The 16,896-nt window shown below is 51.0% G+C and overlaps 1 protein-coding gene across 1 annotated transcript in view; it reads left to right on the top strand.

The window, feature by feature from the left end:
• The window catches only part of LOC145339740 (DENN domain-containing protein 3-like), an 87,482-nt gene that overhangs the window by 57,487 nt on the left and 13,099 nt on the right, over positions 1-16,896 (top strand). The window contains exons 14-19 of the mRNA XM_080184266.1: positions 218-739; positions 11,084-11,343; positions 13,759-13,932; positions 15,362-15,491; positions 16,060-16,167; positions 16,655-16,791. Of these exons, the coding sequence (XP_080040392.1) occupies positions 218-739; positions 11,084-11,343; positions 13,759-13,932; positions 15,362-15,491; positions 16,060-16,167; positions 16,655-16,791 (1,331 nt within the window). The remainder of the gene's footprint in view (positions 1-217; positions 740-11,083; positions 11,344-13,758; positions 13,933-15,361; positions 15,492-16,059; positions 16,168-16,654; positions 16,792-16,896) is intronic.

Below are 16,896 nucleotides of genomic sequence, written 5' to 3'. Positions count from 1 at the left end.
TGGATAAACACGAGGGAGAGAGGAGTGGAAGGATAGGGTGAAAGGGTGAGATGAAGAGGGTGGAGGTTAGCATGGTGTCTGATGGACCAAAAGGCCTGTTTCGATGCTGCAAAACCATTGGAGAATACGACCAGGTTCCACAGTGTTGTTTATGGTAGTCTAATCTGCATATGAAATGTTGTATTCTCCCTGTAAACTCTGTATCCTTCTTTAACAGGAAGAATTGGTAAGGCACATCTCAGAACACTACACCTTCCTTCATTCCCCTGTGACCCTTTGGACTCTCTCAGTGTCTCGCTGTATTACACCAAGCTGATTGTCCAGATCAGCAGAGCCATCGACCAGACAGGTTCCGATGACTCTGAGGCCTTGGCAGTGTGCTTCTACCTGCGTGGGATCGTCCGCCTAGCCCAGGGACAGTCGCTGCAGGCTCTCTTGGACTTCCAAAACCTGGAGAAGACTAACATGAACTTCTTTCCTTGGGACTTGGTCAAGCAGACGCTGGAATCAATGACCCCTGAACAGCTGCGCAATGTGCAGGAGACTGAGGAGTTGAAGGGCCTCTTCTATGGGATCATGGAGAAACACTGGGACATGGTCAGACCGGAGGAGAGTGTGAAGAACTATGAGCTGCCCAAAATGCCCCTCGACAAGCAGGAGTTTGGAATCCACATCCAGGCCGCAGGGATAGTCAATGATCCCAACAGCACGGACCGGCTGTTTGACATCCTCACGGGAGGTGAGTTCTGGCTGTATGTTTGGCGTCTACTGGTGAAGGTTCAATCTGCGCAGGATTGGGTAATACACATCTCCCTCTCTCTCTATAAAAATCTGAGGATACCAGGCTACAACAGGACTTCTTGAGACAGACATCAATAGATTTTTCTTGGGTAAGGATAACAAAGGATATGGGACTCTGATTACCAAAAGAGAAAACCTCAGCAGGTCTGGAAACACCTGTAAGGGGAGGAAAGAGCTGACATTTCAAATCCAGATGACCCTTTGTCAAAGCTAAAAAGCTTAGAAAGTGGGAGATATTTATACTGCGGGGGGAGGGAATGAAAGATGAGTCATAGCCACAGAAACCAGGAGAAAGGCTGCTAATGGCAGCCCAGAGAGAGAATGGACGGTGTGAATGGACAAACAATCTGGGCTCGAAACGTCAGCTCTTTTCTCTCCTTACAGATACTGCCAGGTCTGCTGAGATTTTCCAGCATTCTCTCTTTTTGTTTCAGATTCCAGCATCCGCTGGAATTTGCTTTTATTTGGGGCAATTAGTAAATGGAGTTGGGATTCAAGATACAATAACCAAAATCTAATTCATTGGTGAAGTAGGCCCAAAGGGCTTCAGCAGCAGTAAGACCTCTCCCTGTTCTTGTGTAACAGCCCGAGGGGCTGAATGGCCTCTCCCTGTTCCTGTGTAACAGCCCGAGGGGCTGAATGGCCTCTCCCTGTTCCTGTGTAACAGCCCGAGGGGACGAATGGCCTCTCCCTGTTCCTGTGTAACAGCCCGAGGGGCTGAATGGCCTCTCCCTGTTCCTATGTAACAGCCCGAGGGGCTGAATGGCCTCTCCCTGTTCCTATGTAACAGCCCGAGGGGCTGAATGGCCTCTCCCTGTTCCCGTGTAACAGCCCGAGGGGCTGAATGGCCTCTCCCTGTTCCTGAGAGTCCTGTGCCTATCATTGGGTGTTTAGTGAGGCTCCAACCACAGAATCTGGGGTTGAATTCAACCTCTGCTCGCTGGAAGGGAAACACCGACTAATCTCAGTCACTTCCCGTGGGCACAGAGATTGGCATCGTCTCTTCCGCACTTTCACAGGCATCAGCCAGAATTCACCAATCTCGTTCGCAACACCACTGCTGCTGGCAAGAGTTTGGCGCTGAACCAAAACTCCATTCACTGCGGCGCGACTGGAAAATCCCAGCCCCGGGCAAGAGCGGAGAATCCTGGCCATGGGCGAGGTCGGAGAATCCCAGTTATGGGCGAGGTTGGAGAATCCCAGTTATGGGCGAGGTTGGAGAATCCCGGCCCCGGGGCGAGGTCGGAGAATGTCACTCCATGTCTTTCCCATCCTGAATTGACCATTCTGACCCTCTCCTCCTCCCTCTGTTGAGTCAAACCCACTCAAACCTCTGCTGTCCAGCTCAAAATAAGTCCTGTTTCTCGACCAACATTAGCTCCTGGTCCAGCATTTTCTTAGTTTAAGAATTCCCAACCTTGTTTTCAAATCCCTCCCTGGCCTTAACCCTCCCTATCTCTGCAATCCCTAATTAGTACAAACACACTCTGGTGTCTCATTTTCATTTCGGCCTACTAAACCAGCCCCAAGCCTGGTCCTAAAGTGAATTCATGAAATTCTTTATGCCTCTCAGAGTAGCTCTGGATATATTTAAACTGGGAATCGACAGTGTGACTCTAATCCAAGCCTCAGGGACAGCTCCCATGTCCCTAATCCAGACATAGTGTCTGGGATTAGCCTGCTGCAGGCTAGTTGGTAACGGGCCCACTTAATCATGGAGGGAGGCCACGCAGCCATTCCCACTGGCAAGAAAACATAGAACATTACAGCGCAGTACAGGCCCTTCGGCCCTCGATGTTGTGCCGACCAGTGGAACCAATCTAATGACCCTCTAACCTAAACTATTCCAATGTTATCCATATGCCTATCCACTGACCATTTGAACACCCTTAAAGTTGGCAAGTCCACAACTGCTGCAGGCAGGGCATTCCACGCCCTTACTACCCTCTGAGTAAAGAACCTACCTCTGACATCCGTCCTATAATTACCACCCCTTAATTTAAAGCTATGTCCCCTCGTGTTAGCCATCACCATCCGAGGAAAAAGGCTCTCACTGTCCACCCTATCTAACCCTCTGATCATCTTGTATGCCTCAATTAGGTCACCTCATAACCTTCTTCTTTCTAATGAAAATAACCTCAAGTCCCTCAGCCTTTCCTCATAAGACCTTCCCACCATACCAGGCAACATCCTGGTAAACCTCCTCTGCACCCTTTCCAATGCCTCCACATCTTTCTTATAATGCGGCGACCAGAACTGTACGCAATACTCCAAGTGCGGCCACACCAGAGTTTTGTACAGTTGTAACATGACCTCACAGCTCCGAAATTCAATCCCTCTACCAATAAAAGCTAACACACCGTACGCCTTCTTAACAACCTTATCAACCTGGGTGCCAACTTTCAGGGAGCTATGCACATGTACCCCAAGATCTCTCTGCTCGTCAACACTACTGAGTCCTTCCATTAGCCCTATATTCTGTACAGACCCCCATTTAGTCAGTGGGAGAAATGGGCTGACATGGGAGACCCCTCCAACAACAGGCTCATTTGGCTCAATCTTGAGCCACATATGGGCCATTATCCCTGAGGAAATTAATGGTGGCTCAGGGATTTTTCCAGATTCACGCAACCCGGAAAACCTCCTATTGTCTGGCAGATCTGGGGGCGGGGACTGAGGGACGCCCCACTGAAATTGTGTAGGGCAACCCTTGGAAAGTTGACAGGGGTTTTCCCATCAGATCTCCTGCCAGTGGGCTGAAAACTCATGGAGGCTTTAGAGAGAGTACAGAGAAGGTTTACCAGGAAGTTGCCTGGTATGGAGGGTCTTAGCTATGAGGAGAGATTGGGGAAACTGGGGTTGTTCTCCCTGGAAAGACAGAGAATGAGGGGACACCTGATAGAGGTGTATAAAATCATGAGGAGTATAGATAGGGTGAACAATGGGAAGCTTTTTCCCAGGTCGGAGGTGACGATCACGAGGGGTCACGGGCTCAAGGTGAGTGGGGGGGAGGGGATGAGGTTTAACTCAGATATCAGAGGGACGTATTTTACACAGAGGGTGGTGGGGGCCTGGAATGCGCTGCCAAGTAGGGTGGTGGAGGCGGACACGCTGGGATTGTTTAAGAATTACCTGGATAGTCACATGAACAGACCGGGAATGGAGGGATACAGAAGAATGGTCTAGTTGGACCAATGAGTGGCGCAGGCTTGGAGGGCCGAAGGGCCTGTTTCCTGTGCTGTACTGTTCTTTGTTCTTTTGTTCTTTGACATGGAATTCTGTCCACGTGGAACTGGCCAGGCTGTCACAGAATGATGCAGACTCACAGGAACAAACTTCATCGATTGTTCAGACAGCAAAGAAACTTTCCAAAGTTGTGTATCTGAAGAGGACATTTTGCTGGGTTCTGGGGAGAACACTGGTGTGTGAAACGAAATGGACTGTTCCTGACTAGACCCAGCACAGGTAACAGTGGCCTGTTCCAGTCTGTCAGCTTCTATCAGGGTTTTGCTGGCTGGATAGAGGGTCTGACAGTTCTCAGAAACCGCCCTTTGAAGAAGCTAAAATGTTGCCTGATTTTGGGAAGAATTTACCTATAGCTCTTGGGGCTAAAGGGATCAAGGGATATGGGGGGGAGGGGGTGATCAGGACATTGATTTTGATAATCAGCCATGATCAAGATGAATGGCGGAGCAGGTTCGATGGCCCGAATGGCCTCCTCCTGCTTCTAATTTCAATGTTTCAATTATCCACCACCCGCCATCCTCATGAGGCTCCTAGTGAAGCCCCACCCACCAGGAAGCACCAGCCAATCAAAGGCCATTACGACATCCAGCCATTAGCGCCTCTGGGGGTGGTGGCTAGTCCTGGTATTGCAGCCAGCCAAGGCCTGGATCATCACGGGACCCCTGGCCCCAGGACACAGTCAGTCAACCTAATCACAAACCCCAGGGGGGGGGTGATAACTTAGTAAGGTTAGTCAGAAACAGTTTGCTTTAATCAAATCATGCTGCAGCAAGTTAAGGAGCGATTCATTGCAAATCTTTAAAGGTGATGGAAAGCTGGAAGGATGTTGGTTACTTCAAGAAAAGGTCCCCCTCTGGCCCAGAAGGTAGAGGGTTCAAATCCCCTTCCAGACTGGTCTGGAACGATCCATGCTGTGTAAACGGGACAGCAGCTTCTGGGGATTTGGCTAACTCTCAATTTCTAGAATTTGAAGATTTGTGTCTGAATAATGGAGAGTCTCAGGATCCAGTTATTTGACTCAATGATAACGGATCCCCCTCTGACGCAGAGAGTTCAAACCCCCTTCCAGATTGTTCCTGGAATTGTCCTGGGACTAAGGCAGCTCAGGATGGACAGTAAACGCTGGCCAGCCAGCGACCCCCATGACCCATAAATGCAAATAATCGAAAGAATATAAGATTGTAACGTGGAACAGACTCCAATTGTTGTTCGGCTCGTAATGTAGGCCCTATTTTACCGTTTCATTCCAAGTGCTGGGCAGAGTTGAATCTGGGAGTGTTTCAGATCCGAGTTTTAGACCCGTTCTCAGGCCCCCCCCCCCGCCACACACACTCAGCCTGAATAAATATCACTGATTCCGAATCGCGTTGCAGAAGCCTGTGGGTGGGGTTTATCGCTGCAGCTCCAATCGGAGCCCCCAACTTCACATACGCAGTAAAAACAATAGAAAAACACTCCCCTGCCACACCGCCCCCGGGGTGGATAATGCCCCCCCACCCCCCACAGACAGTGCCCAACCCCCCCCACAACATTACTGACAACCTTCTCTCCCCACCCCCTCTCCCCACCACTACCCAGACCGATCGCAGCCCCCTGTCCCCCTTCCCCCCCCCCCCCCCCCACCGATCACACGCAGAGTGGCAACGGAGCCCCCCGCCCCTGCACCCCACCCCCCACCCCCACCACCAGAGAGCCATCCGACCTGCCTCCCCCTCCCCCCACCCCCTCACGATCAGAGAGATGTTGGAAGCTCTGAAGTTACCTCCTGAGAGGCTGGAGCAGCCGTCCTGAGCGTGTCTGTCCTGAAGATGGACGGGTGAAAGCGGTGATAAAGGGGGAAGTGTCAGTAAGTTTGGGTGTGCAGCTGTCGTCAATTTAAACACATTCAAATGCATTTAAATGGCCGTCACACCCGTTTCGGACCATTTTCAGCGATGGGTAAATGGGGAACAGACACGGAGGCGAGCGCAGATCGCGCTGCCCACCTCATTCCCAACTTCACCAAATTTCCGTGCCCAAAAACAGGCTCAATGTGATGGTAAAATCAGGCCCATTAAGTCCGTTTCTCTTTTCCCGCAGGATCTGCTGTGTTTTTCCAGCATTTGTTTGTTTTGAGTTTGTTTCACACACACCAGGACCAGCCCTCAGCACGGGGCTGATACCAGGAAGGGGGTGACCCACCGTGTCAGGAATAACCTCCCTCCAACTGAGGAAGAGAGGGAGTGGTCCCAAACGGATTGTCCCGGAGACTGGAACAGTGTCTGGGAATATTGGTCTCAGGGGGTGGTGGGGACTGGGCGAGATGGGAATCTCTGATTGGTGCCGATCCCCCTCTCATCCCCAATATAAAAATAGGCTGAGGGGAGTGGGGGGGTTGGTGAGATGGGGTGGGGTGGGGTGGGGGGGGGAGATGGGGTGGGGTGGGGTGGGAGGGGGGAGATGGGGTGGGGTGGGGGGGGTTGGTGAGATGGGGTGGGGTGGGGTGGGAGGGGGGAGATGGGGTGGGGTGGGGTGGGAGGGGGGAGATGGGGTGGGGTGGGAGGGGGGAGATGGTGGGGGTCCTCGGCCTGGGTCACAGACCAGCCCAGACAGGGGAAATGTAACGAGTAAACGCTACCTTTGGACATGCCCCGGGGGCAGAACGGAGAGATTTCCGATGTGACAGATTCTGGCACTGACCCGAATCCTGTTCTTTTTCTAATTTATGCAGGGACGCCTAAAAAGGAAAATTCCAAGAAGAGAAAGACTAAAAGAAAATAAAATCTCAGCAAGCTCCTTAAAACACAAACCTGTTCAACCTCTTGTGATTTTATTATTTGTAACTTAGATGCTTAGATTCTCTTAGTTAGTTCTCAGTTTAAGCATACAGGCTCCAAATCCTCCCCCCACCCCCGCGAATCTGGCCTCCCGCTCTGGTCTATCCCAGTCCCCCCCCCGTGGCCACCACCAGGGAAAGCTTTGACAGGTTGGCAAAAGAACAACAGCCGTTCAGAGCCCAGACCCCGACCAGGCAGCCTGCCCCCTCCAAACCCCTCCTGATGAGGGGCCCAGTGCCTATCAGAGGCCCTGACTGCAAGGCTGGGTTGCCCCAGAATAGCCCAAAAATCAGGCCTGGAGATAACCTGGTATCAATGTGGGAATTATTGCAAAAATACTCGTGTGAGCAGGGAGAGAGATCCATCTAAAGCTGGCCACTCCCTCCTCCCCACAGCCCACATACAGCTAAATCCCCAAAATCCCAGGCTCCAGAATCACAGTCAGTTGTTAACACGGCTGTCCAGTGCAGGAGGGAATGCTGCGTTGTACAAGGTTCTGACTGTCTGTGAGAGGCCACAGGTCAGATGTTAAAATTACTTCAGGGCTATTGAAAGGAGAACAGAACTTTCCCCATGTCTCCAGCTGACAATCTGATCATTCAATTCACACCACAATGTTCTGACCAATGAAACCAAGCATGCCGAATGCCTCCTTCACCACTCTGTCCACCTGTCACTCCACTTTCAAGGAGACATGAACATGTATCCCAGATCTCTTCATTCCATAACTCTCCCCAATGCCCTATCATTAACTGAGTAAGTCCTACCCTGGTCAGAACATTGAATACAGGAGTTGGGACGTCTTGTTGAAGTTGTACAAGACATTGATAAGGCCACACTTGGAATACTGTGTACAATTCTGGTCACCCTATTATAGAAAGGATATTATTAAACTAGAAGGAGTGCAGAAAAGATTTACTGGGATGCTACCGGGACTTGATGGATTGAGTTATAAGGAGAGGCTGGATAGACTGGGAGTTTTTCCTCTGGAGCGTTGGAGGCTGAGGGGTGAACCTTACAGAGTCAATAAAATAATGAGGGGCACAGATCAGCTAGATAGTCAATATCTTTTCCCAAAGGTAGGGGAGTCTAAAATTAGAAGGTATAGGTTTAAGGTGAGAGGAGAGAGAAACAGAAGTGTCCAGAGGGGCAATTTTTTCACACAGAGGGTGGGTGAGTGTCTGGAACGAGCTGCCAGAGGTATAGTAGAGGCGGGTACAATTTTATCTTTTAAAAAGCATTTAGATAGTTACATAGGTACGATGGGTATAGAGCAACACGGGCCAAATGTGGGCAACTGGGATTAGCTTAGGGGTTTTAAAAAAAAGGGCAGCATGGACAAGTTGGGCCGAAGGGCCTGTTTCCATGCTGTAAACCTCTATAACTGGTGGAGACATAATCAATCATGTTTCTCAAAAGGGGAATTGGATATTTATCTGAAAAGTGAACATTTGCGGAGCTCTGGAGAAAAAGTGGAGAGTTTATTTTATTCATTTGTGGGACATGGGTGTCACTGGCTGGCCAGCATTTATTACCCATCCCTAGTTGCCCCTGGAGGGCAGTTGGAGTCAACCACATTGTTGTGGCTCTGGAGTCACGTGTAGGCCAGACCGGGGTAAGGATGGCAGATTTCCTTCCCTAAAGGACATTAGTGAACCAGATGGGTTTTTACGATGATCGACAATGGTTTCATGGTCATCAGTAGATTCTTAATTTCAGATATTTTTTATTGGATTCAAATTCTACCATCTGCCGTGGCGGCATTCGAAACCAGCTGAGTTTCTGGATTAATAATGTAGCAATAATGCCACTTGGCCACTGCCTCCACTAATAACAAGCTGAGTTGCTTATGTTGAGAGCTAGCACAGGCAATGGACTGAATGGCCTCCTATTTTATGATATTCTGAGATTTGAGCTTGTGATCTTTTGGGTTTTCAATTCTATCGCATGCCGAGTTTCATTCCAAGTCTTTTCATTCACTGAAGCCCCGCTCCTACATTCCATTACTCCTCAAGATCTTTGCCCCTTCCTTATCCCTCTTTCTGTATGTCTCTGTCCAGCAACCCCCTCCCACCGGATCCTCAGTCCTGTCTGACGATTGCCGTTACTGCATCCTCTGGAATCTGAATCAGAGAGGGGAACAGTCACAGCGCTGTGATTATCCTTCCCTTCCCAGTGGGACACTGTCGGTCTGTCTGCTGTGAGCACAATTTGCAATCTGGAACCACCGTTCTGTAACGGCGATAATTACACACCTCGTGACTGAAAGCTTTGCACCCATTGCCTGGGGTGGTCAGCGGCTCAGAGCAAGGAGCCAATGACAGCGCGTTTGATGCAGGTTCAGCCCAACCCGGCAGGAGGTTGGCAAGTTCAATCAGAAGCGTCACACTGATGGCACAGCGTGGCAAACAGGACTACTGAACGATGGCCTGAAGCCTCTCTGCCAAGATTAGGGAGGGAACATCTTGGAGCAATGTAGAGGTTATAATCCAAACAGGAATTATAAAACTCCCGCTCCAGAGAGGTGTGCATTCTGGTATAGGTTTAACACAAAGCTCACGCTACAGTTAACTGTGCTGTTTCTGACACCACCCACACACCAGCCCCAGGATTAAGAAGCAAAGACATGTGGGGGAAAGGCAGGGGCAAGAGAATTAAGATAATGTACTGTTGTTTCCTATTGTTTGATGACTCCACACAATTTGTTACTGGAACCATCTTTATGCTTTGGAACTGGGTTAGACTCTCCATGGTTGGATGTCTAGCACTCAGCCACCCATCCAGAGTTAGCAGCTTAGGGCCAGGGGACCCCAGTGAAGGGTTTGATGCAATTTACCCAAGTCTGGATTGTTGAAGTGTCCATTGGGAAGAGGGTGGGTTTATTATCCCCATTTCCAATACAGTGAGAGACTGTGGAGAAGCAATGGTACAGAAATCACTCACAGAGCAGGAACTTTTATAAAATATATTCAATCTAACCAATGACATGTTGCCTTTTATGTGAAGAAAACTGGAGTATAAAGAGGAGAGAGAGTGCTTCAGTTATAGAGAGACTCGGTCAAACACCATCATGAGTAACCAGTCAGCTCCAATCACTGAATCTCAGGGAAAATATATTGGATTTGGAGAGAGTGCAGGTTCAGTGCAATGATACCAGGATAAAGAGGGGTAGATAACGAGGACAGCTTGCTTCGATTAGACTGGGAATCTAACAGGTCAGAAAATTAAGGGGTGATCTAATTGAGGGGTGTAAGATGACAAAAGATTTGATTGGATGGATAGAGAAGAATTATTTCCTACATTCGAGCTGTCCAGAACAAGGAGTTAAATCTTCAAGTTAGAGGCAGGATGTTCAGGATTGAAATCAGGAAGTAATGTTTCACACAACCAGGAGTGAAAACCTGGAACTCTGTCCTGCGAAAATATCTTGAAAATTTCCAAACTGAGATTGGTAGATTTTTATTGGTTTCAGTAATTTGCTGGCAATGTTTTATCCCACACCCAGTCCAGTTCCCCACCACCCCCTGCGTGCACTGACTGACATCACTCCCCAATCAAACAACATCCTGGTTTTAAAATTCCCATCCTTGTTTACAAGTCCTTCTATAGCCATACTCCTTCCCTATTCCTGGAATCTCCTCCAACCTCACAACCCTCCGAGATATCTGCGTTCCTCCAACCTCACAACCCTCCGAGATATCTGCACTCCTCCAACCTCACAACCCTCCGAGATATCTGCACTCCTCCAACCTCACAACCCTCCGAGATATCTGCACTCCTCCAACCTCACAACCCTCCGAGATATCTGCACTCCTCCAATTCTGGCCTTTTGCCCACCCCGATTCCTTACCTCCTCAGCGTATGTGACTGTGCCCCCAGCTGCCGAGGCCTGAAACTTTGGCATTCCCTCCATAACCCTCCCTCTTTGACCAAGCTTTTGATCACCTGCCTTAGTATCTCCTGATGTGGCCCAGTGCTAAGGCTGATTGACAATCACCCCTGTGAAACACCTTGAAGTGTTTCCCTATGTGGAAGGTGGTAGAGCAATGCAGGTTGTTGTTGTATAGTTATTAAAGGATGTGTTGTGAAGGTGGGTAACTAGGGATGAGATACAGGATCTATCTGAATGGGGAAGCTGGTCAGAGGGACTGATTTCCCCTCCTCCTGTCCCTTACCTGTCTCAGAAACACACTTTCTTTCTCACTTTTGTCTCCTTTCAGGGCAGCAGAAGTTGATTGAACCAAAGATGTTCAATGAGCTGTACTCCCACTGGAACGAGATTAAATCGGAGCTGGACAGCATCACACTGGCCCCTGAGGTCATGAAGAACCTTCTGGAAAATGAGCGTATCTCCAAGGTGTCGAACCCGGTGAAGACCAGCTATGGATTGGGCCGTGTGGTTATGAGTCAGAAGCGCCTGTTTCTCCTGATGGAGGCACACCCATACTGCAAAGAGATCGCTCGCTTCAGAGACATCGAGGTAGGGTGTGAGGACCATTGAGGAATTGGTATCTATGGCCAACATTCACTGACTTACCTGCTGTCCCTCAGCTCGCCAAAGCTTCTTCTCATCTTTCTGTATCTCACCCGATTAATATATCCATCTTTCCCTTCTTCCCTCATGTTCTCTCTCCCTTCCCAGAAATATATTTGCCTGACCTGGTTCCTCTCTCTGAGTAAGGCAGCTTCTCCTGAATGATGTTGGATTCATGATTGAGGAGAGTTCCGGCCTGTTCCTGATCTTTCCTGATCGATATAATCTCACATTTCTGGGATCAACTTTGTAAATTTTCACCTTCCCCATTGACTGTCATCAGAACTGTTCACACTTCTCCAGCTGTGACCTTATGAAGATTTGATAAAAATATATATAACTGCTCTGCTTTTCAACTCTATCCTTCTGAAAATAAACTCTAGTGCTCAGTCTGTTTCATTGGACAGAGAGGTGGAGAAATCAAGAGACTGAGACAGGTGGAGAGACAGAGAGAAGTAGAGAGAGAGGGAGACAGAGAGGTAGAGAGATCGAGAGACTGAGACAGAGAGGTAGAGAGGTAGAGAGAGAGAGACAGAAGGGTGGCGAGAGGTAAAGAGATAGAGACACAGAAAGTTAAAAGTAATGTTTATTTATTAGTCACAAGTAGGCTTACATTAACACTGCAATGCAGTTACTGTGAAAATCCCCTAGTCGCCACACTCTGGCGCCTGTTCGGGGACACGGAAGGAGAATTTAGCATGGCCAATCCACCCTAACCTAACCAGAGATAGAGAGACAAAGAGAAACAGAGAGGTAGAGAGACGGAGAGAGAGACAGAGAAATGGAGAGATAGAGAGACATAATGACAGAGAGACTTAGGGAAGGAGTTCCCGAGGATGGGGCCCAGGCAGTGAAGGCATAGCCACCATTGATGGAGAGTTTAAACTTGAAGGAGATAGATAGCTTTCTCAGAGGGATGGATTGCTGGAGGTGAAGAGAGAGGGATGGGGGAGGCCATGGAGGGATTTTGAACAAGTTTCAGGATTTTGATACTGAAACATTGTTTGACCAGGAACCACTGCAGCTGAATGAGTTCAGGGGTCAGAGGGACCTGGTGTAGGTTTCTAAAGTGGAAAGTGGGGGTCATCTGGAGGAAATGATTGTGGTTCCCGGTCAGGGAAAGGGAGCACCGAGGGTGCTGGGTGGAAGGGAGCGCCGAGGGTGCTGGGTGGAAGGGAGCGCCGAGGGTGCTGGGTGGAAGGGAGCACCGAGGGTGCTGGGTGGAAGGGAGCGCCGAGGGTGCTGGGTGGAAGGGAGCGCCGAGGGTGCTGGGTGGAAGGGAGCGCCGAGGGTGCTGGGTGGAAGGGAGCGCCGAGGGTGCTGGGTGGAAGGGAGCGCCGAGGGTGCTGGGTGGAAGGGAGCGCCGAGGGTGCTGGGTGGAAGGGAGCGCCGAGGGTGCTGGGTGGAAGGGAGCGCCGAGGGTGCTGGGTGGAAGGGAGCGCCGAGGGTGCTGGGTGGAAGGGAGCGCCGAGGGTGCTGGGTGGAAGGGAGCGCCGAGGGTGCTGGGTGGAAGGGAGCGCCGAGGGTGCTGGGTGGAAGGGAGCGCCGAGGGTGCTGGGTGGAAGGGAGCGCCGAGGGTGCTGGGTGGAAGGGAGCGCCGAGGGTGCTGGGTGGAAGGGAGCGCCGAGGGTGCTGGGTGGAAGGGAGCGCCGAGGGTGCTGGGTGGAAGGGAGCACCGAGGGTGCTGGGTGGAAGGGAGCGCCGAGGGTGCTGGGTGGAAGGGAGCGCCGAGGGTGCTGGGTGGAAGGGAGCGCCGAGGGTGCTGGGTGGAAGGGAGCGCCGAGGGTGCTGGGTGGAAGGGAGCGCCGAGGGTGCTGGGTGGAAGGGAGCGCCGAGGGTGCTGGGTGGAAGGGAGCGCCGAGGGTGCTGGGTGGAAGGGAGCGCCGAGGGTGCTGGGTGGAAGGGAGCACCGAGGGTGCTGGGTGGAAGGGAGCGCCGAGGGTGCTGGGTGGAAGGGAGCGCCGAGGGTGCTGGGTGGAAGGGAGCACCGAGGGTGCTGGGTGGAAGGGAGCACCGAGGGTGCTGGGTGGAAGGGAGCGCCGAGGGTGCTGGGTGGAAGGGAGCGCCGAGGGTGCTGGGTGGAAGGGAGCGCCGAGGGTGCTGGGTGGAAGGGAGCGCCGAGGGTGCTGGGTGGAAGGGAGCGCCGAGGGTGCTGGGTGGAAGGGAGCTGGAGTGAATTCAAACACTTGCAGCAAAGTTCAGAATAAGCTGAATTTTTTGGAAGATGTGGGAGCAGCCAGGAGTGCTTTGGAAGAGTCTGGTTCAGAGATACCTCACTGAGCAGAGGCAGAAGAAGAATGTCTGCTGCTAAATCCCAGCCAACACCAGACCCAGCTGACACTGTGGCTTTGTGACCCTCAGGAGGTGGAATCTTGCCTGCCCGTGTCCATCTTCCCACTGAAGATCCTGGCTCTGAAAATCAAGGTCCGGGATAGGAAGGAGCCTTTCATTGCCAATCTCAAATCAGAGCGGGACCTGTGGAAGGTGATTATCCGGGAGATGTGTGCTGGGAAGTTCCTGGCGGACAGGCACAAGGTGAGACTAGCGAGAGATAGGAACTGTAATCTCTGCCCAATCAGTGGGACAGATTGTGACTGTGACTTTCTTGTGTATTCTCTGCACAACAGCAGAATGAGAGGGGAACTCATTAAAACTTATCAAACTCTTAAGACATCTTGACAGGAAAGATGCTGAGAGGCTGTTTACCCCGGCAGAACAGTCTAGAACATGGCGTCACAGTCTCAGGTTAAGGGGTCAGTCAATTAAGTTAAAGATCATTTATTAGAGTCACAAGTCATTACATTAACACTGCAATGAAGTTACTGTGAAAATTCCCTAGTTGCCACACTCCAGCGCCCGTTTGGGTACACTGAGGGAGAATTTAGCGCGGCCAATACACCCTAACCAGCACATCTTTTGGATTGTGGGAGGAAACCGGAGCACGCAGAGGAAACCCATGCAGACACAGGGAGAATGTGCAAAATCCGCACAGACAGTGACCCAAACTGGGAATCGAACCTGGGTCCGTGGTGCTGTGAGGCAGCAGTGCTAATCACCGTGCCGTCCCCAAGAGGAAGGTGGGGCAGGCTTGAGGGGCTGAACTGTCCATTCCTGTCCCTCTGCAGACACACATTGAGTGAGTGAGGCCCCAGGGTTGGTTATTTCCATTTTGTTTGAGGCCCCATTTCCATTTTTCAATGCACTGTCAGAGCTCAGGCTCAGATGGGAGTTTGGTTGGGGTGGTATGGGGAGGTGGTGTGGGGGGGTAATGGGGGATTTGAGGGGTGATGTTGGGGGTTTGGGGTGTGATGTGGGTGAGGTAGTGGGGGGTTGGGGGTAGGGGGTGTTGGGGGGATGGGTGGGTGATGGACACATACACTGCACCTCCCCCATTTTCTCCGGGGGAGGTGAATGGCCCCGGTGTGGGGAGAGGCACTAACCGCTCACTGAGGTAGCGATGGTGTCCAGGAACTGCCAGCTTCCCACATTCTGGTATTAAACTGGAAGACAGTACCAATCCCGATCATCGAAATGTCTTAGAGGGAGAGAATAACAGCTCTAACTTTCCAGTTCACTCACAATTCTCAGTTTTCCCCCTCTGATGGTGTGGCTCTGCACTGGGAACCTTCTCCCAAAACTCTCCAGTCCTAACAGAGGAATATCACGGATTGTTTGGCAATGGAGTGGCGCTCCACAGGGCTGTCCCTACACCAGCCCCAGGAACATCTTCCAGTCGGTGTCACTGGCACCCCGACCCCCCCCCCACCCCCCTCCCCTTGTCAATCAGCACAGGGGTGGGGCTCTCCCCGTCCTGGTAACTCCATCGTTCCCCAGCCTCGGCAGTGCCCAACGGGTGCTAGATAGACATGGGGATTGAGATACAGAGACTGGTTTGATGGAGCAAGTGTTGGGTCTACTGCCTGCGTGGGATCTTCATCCGGCTCTCTCCCTACTCTCTCTGCAGGATCCCCAGTACATTCAGCAAGCGCTCAGCAACATCCAGCTCATTAACGCTGTGGCCAAGTGCAGCCTTCACCAGCGATCAATGAGCATTGCCTCCAAGCTGGCGTACCTGGACCACACCGCGGGGGAAGGTAAGCTCAAACCCAGCCCGCAGTCACTCTTTCTCTGTTTGCTAATTCGGGGAGAAGGTACAAAGCACGGACTTGTGTTTAAGTCGCACTTTTCACGATCATTTCCACATCCTCTCCCCACCGTTGGCCTGCAGTGGTTTGTGTGTCAGTCATTGGAAAAAAAGACTTTCATTTCTATAGCCTTCGGAGGCAGAAATCCTTTCACCCGAATCCCTTTATCTACAAACTCTAACAGCGATACACAGAGATACTCCCTCAGCACTCAGTCTGATTTGTGACGAGAAGTTTGAAGTCTGTCACTCAGCGAGTAGACATTCCACATGCTGACACCATTTAGGACACAATCTGAGATGTGTGGATTGTTCCAGAACATTTGGCTCTGTTGTCATTAACCAGAAAGATCAAACTTTATCCAAAGGGACAGAGAGTGTCACTGACCTAGACATCATCATCAAAACACTCCATTCCACCTTCACACGGAGATTGTTGAGTGACAGAGAGTGGATGGAGGGATGAGTGGTCCTCGAGGGAATATATTTTTATTGATTCCATTCATTCTCCACCTCAGAGCCGCCCACTGTACCAAAGATGACATCGGACGCTCTGAAGCACACTCTTCACCTCTCGGATTCCAATTCTACTCCCTATGCAGTCGATGTCCTTCTCTACGTTCCCGGTAAGTTACTGACTGCATTTCTCCTGGCGTTCCCCCGAGCGACACGTCTCGTTTTGCTCCCACGATCATTCCGAGGTGATCCTGTTCGGCTTTCCCAGACAAACTCCCTCCTCATTTGCCAGAATCTTCTTTGCACAAGTATAAGGGCTGTTTGTTACTCCCCAGGCTCTGGGAGTAAGTTCACTGAATGTTTTTGTGCTCCTCTAACTCTGGTTTCTTTAGTATTCCTGATTTTAATCACTTTGCCGGCAGTAGCCACACCTTCAGCTGCTTGAACCCTGAACTCTGGAACTCCCTCTATCTCTCCGACCTCTTTGACCAATCCTTGGTCACCTGTCCTCATGTGATGCTGTGCGATTTGGTGTGAAAGTTTTTTTGCTGATGCTCCTTGTGAGATGCCTGGGGATGTTTTGCAGTGTTGAAAAGTGCACATTGCTGTTGTTTTGTTAATGGTGTAGAGATAAGGCTGTGACCTCCTTGTTGCCAGGTAACCTGGATCCATGTGAGTGCACAGACTCACACCCGAAGCTATGGTGTGCGTTGAGTGATGGGAGGGTGATGATGTACAACGCAGCCACTTGGATTATGGAGCAGCCACCCATCCAGGCTGGGCGCTCAAGACTGGTGAGTGGGCAAGTGGGGTGGTGGGGTGGGGGGGGGGAGTTGGTGGTGAGTGTGTGGGCTCCCAGGGACTAACCAGGCCATGTGCCCACCACTCTGCCCAGTCTC

Source organism: Carcharhinus amblyrhynchos, unplaced genomic scaffold (assembly GCF_965287045.1).
Source record: "Carcharhinus amblyrhynchos unplaced genomic scaffold, sCarAmb.v2.hapA scaffold_646, whole genome shotgun sequence".
In the NCBI taxonomy this organism is placed as follows: Eukaryota; Metazoa; Chordata; class Chondrichthyes; order Carcharhiniformes; family Carcharhinidae; genus Carcharhinus; species Carcharhinus amblyrhynchos.
This window is presented reverse-complemented; position numbering and strand designations above follow the sequence as displayed.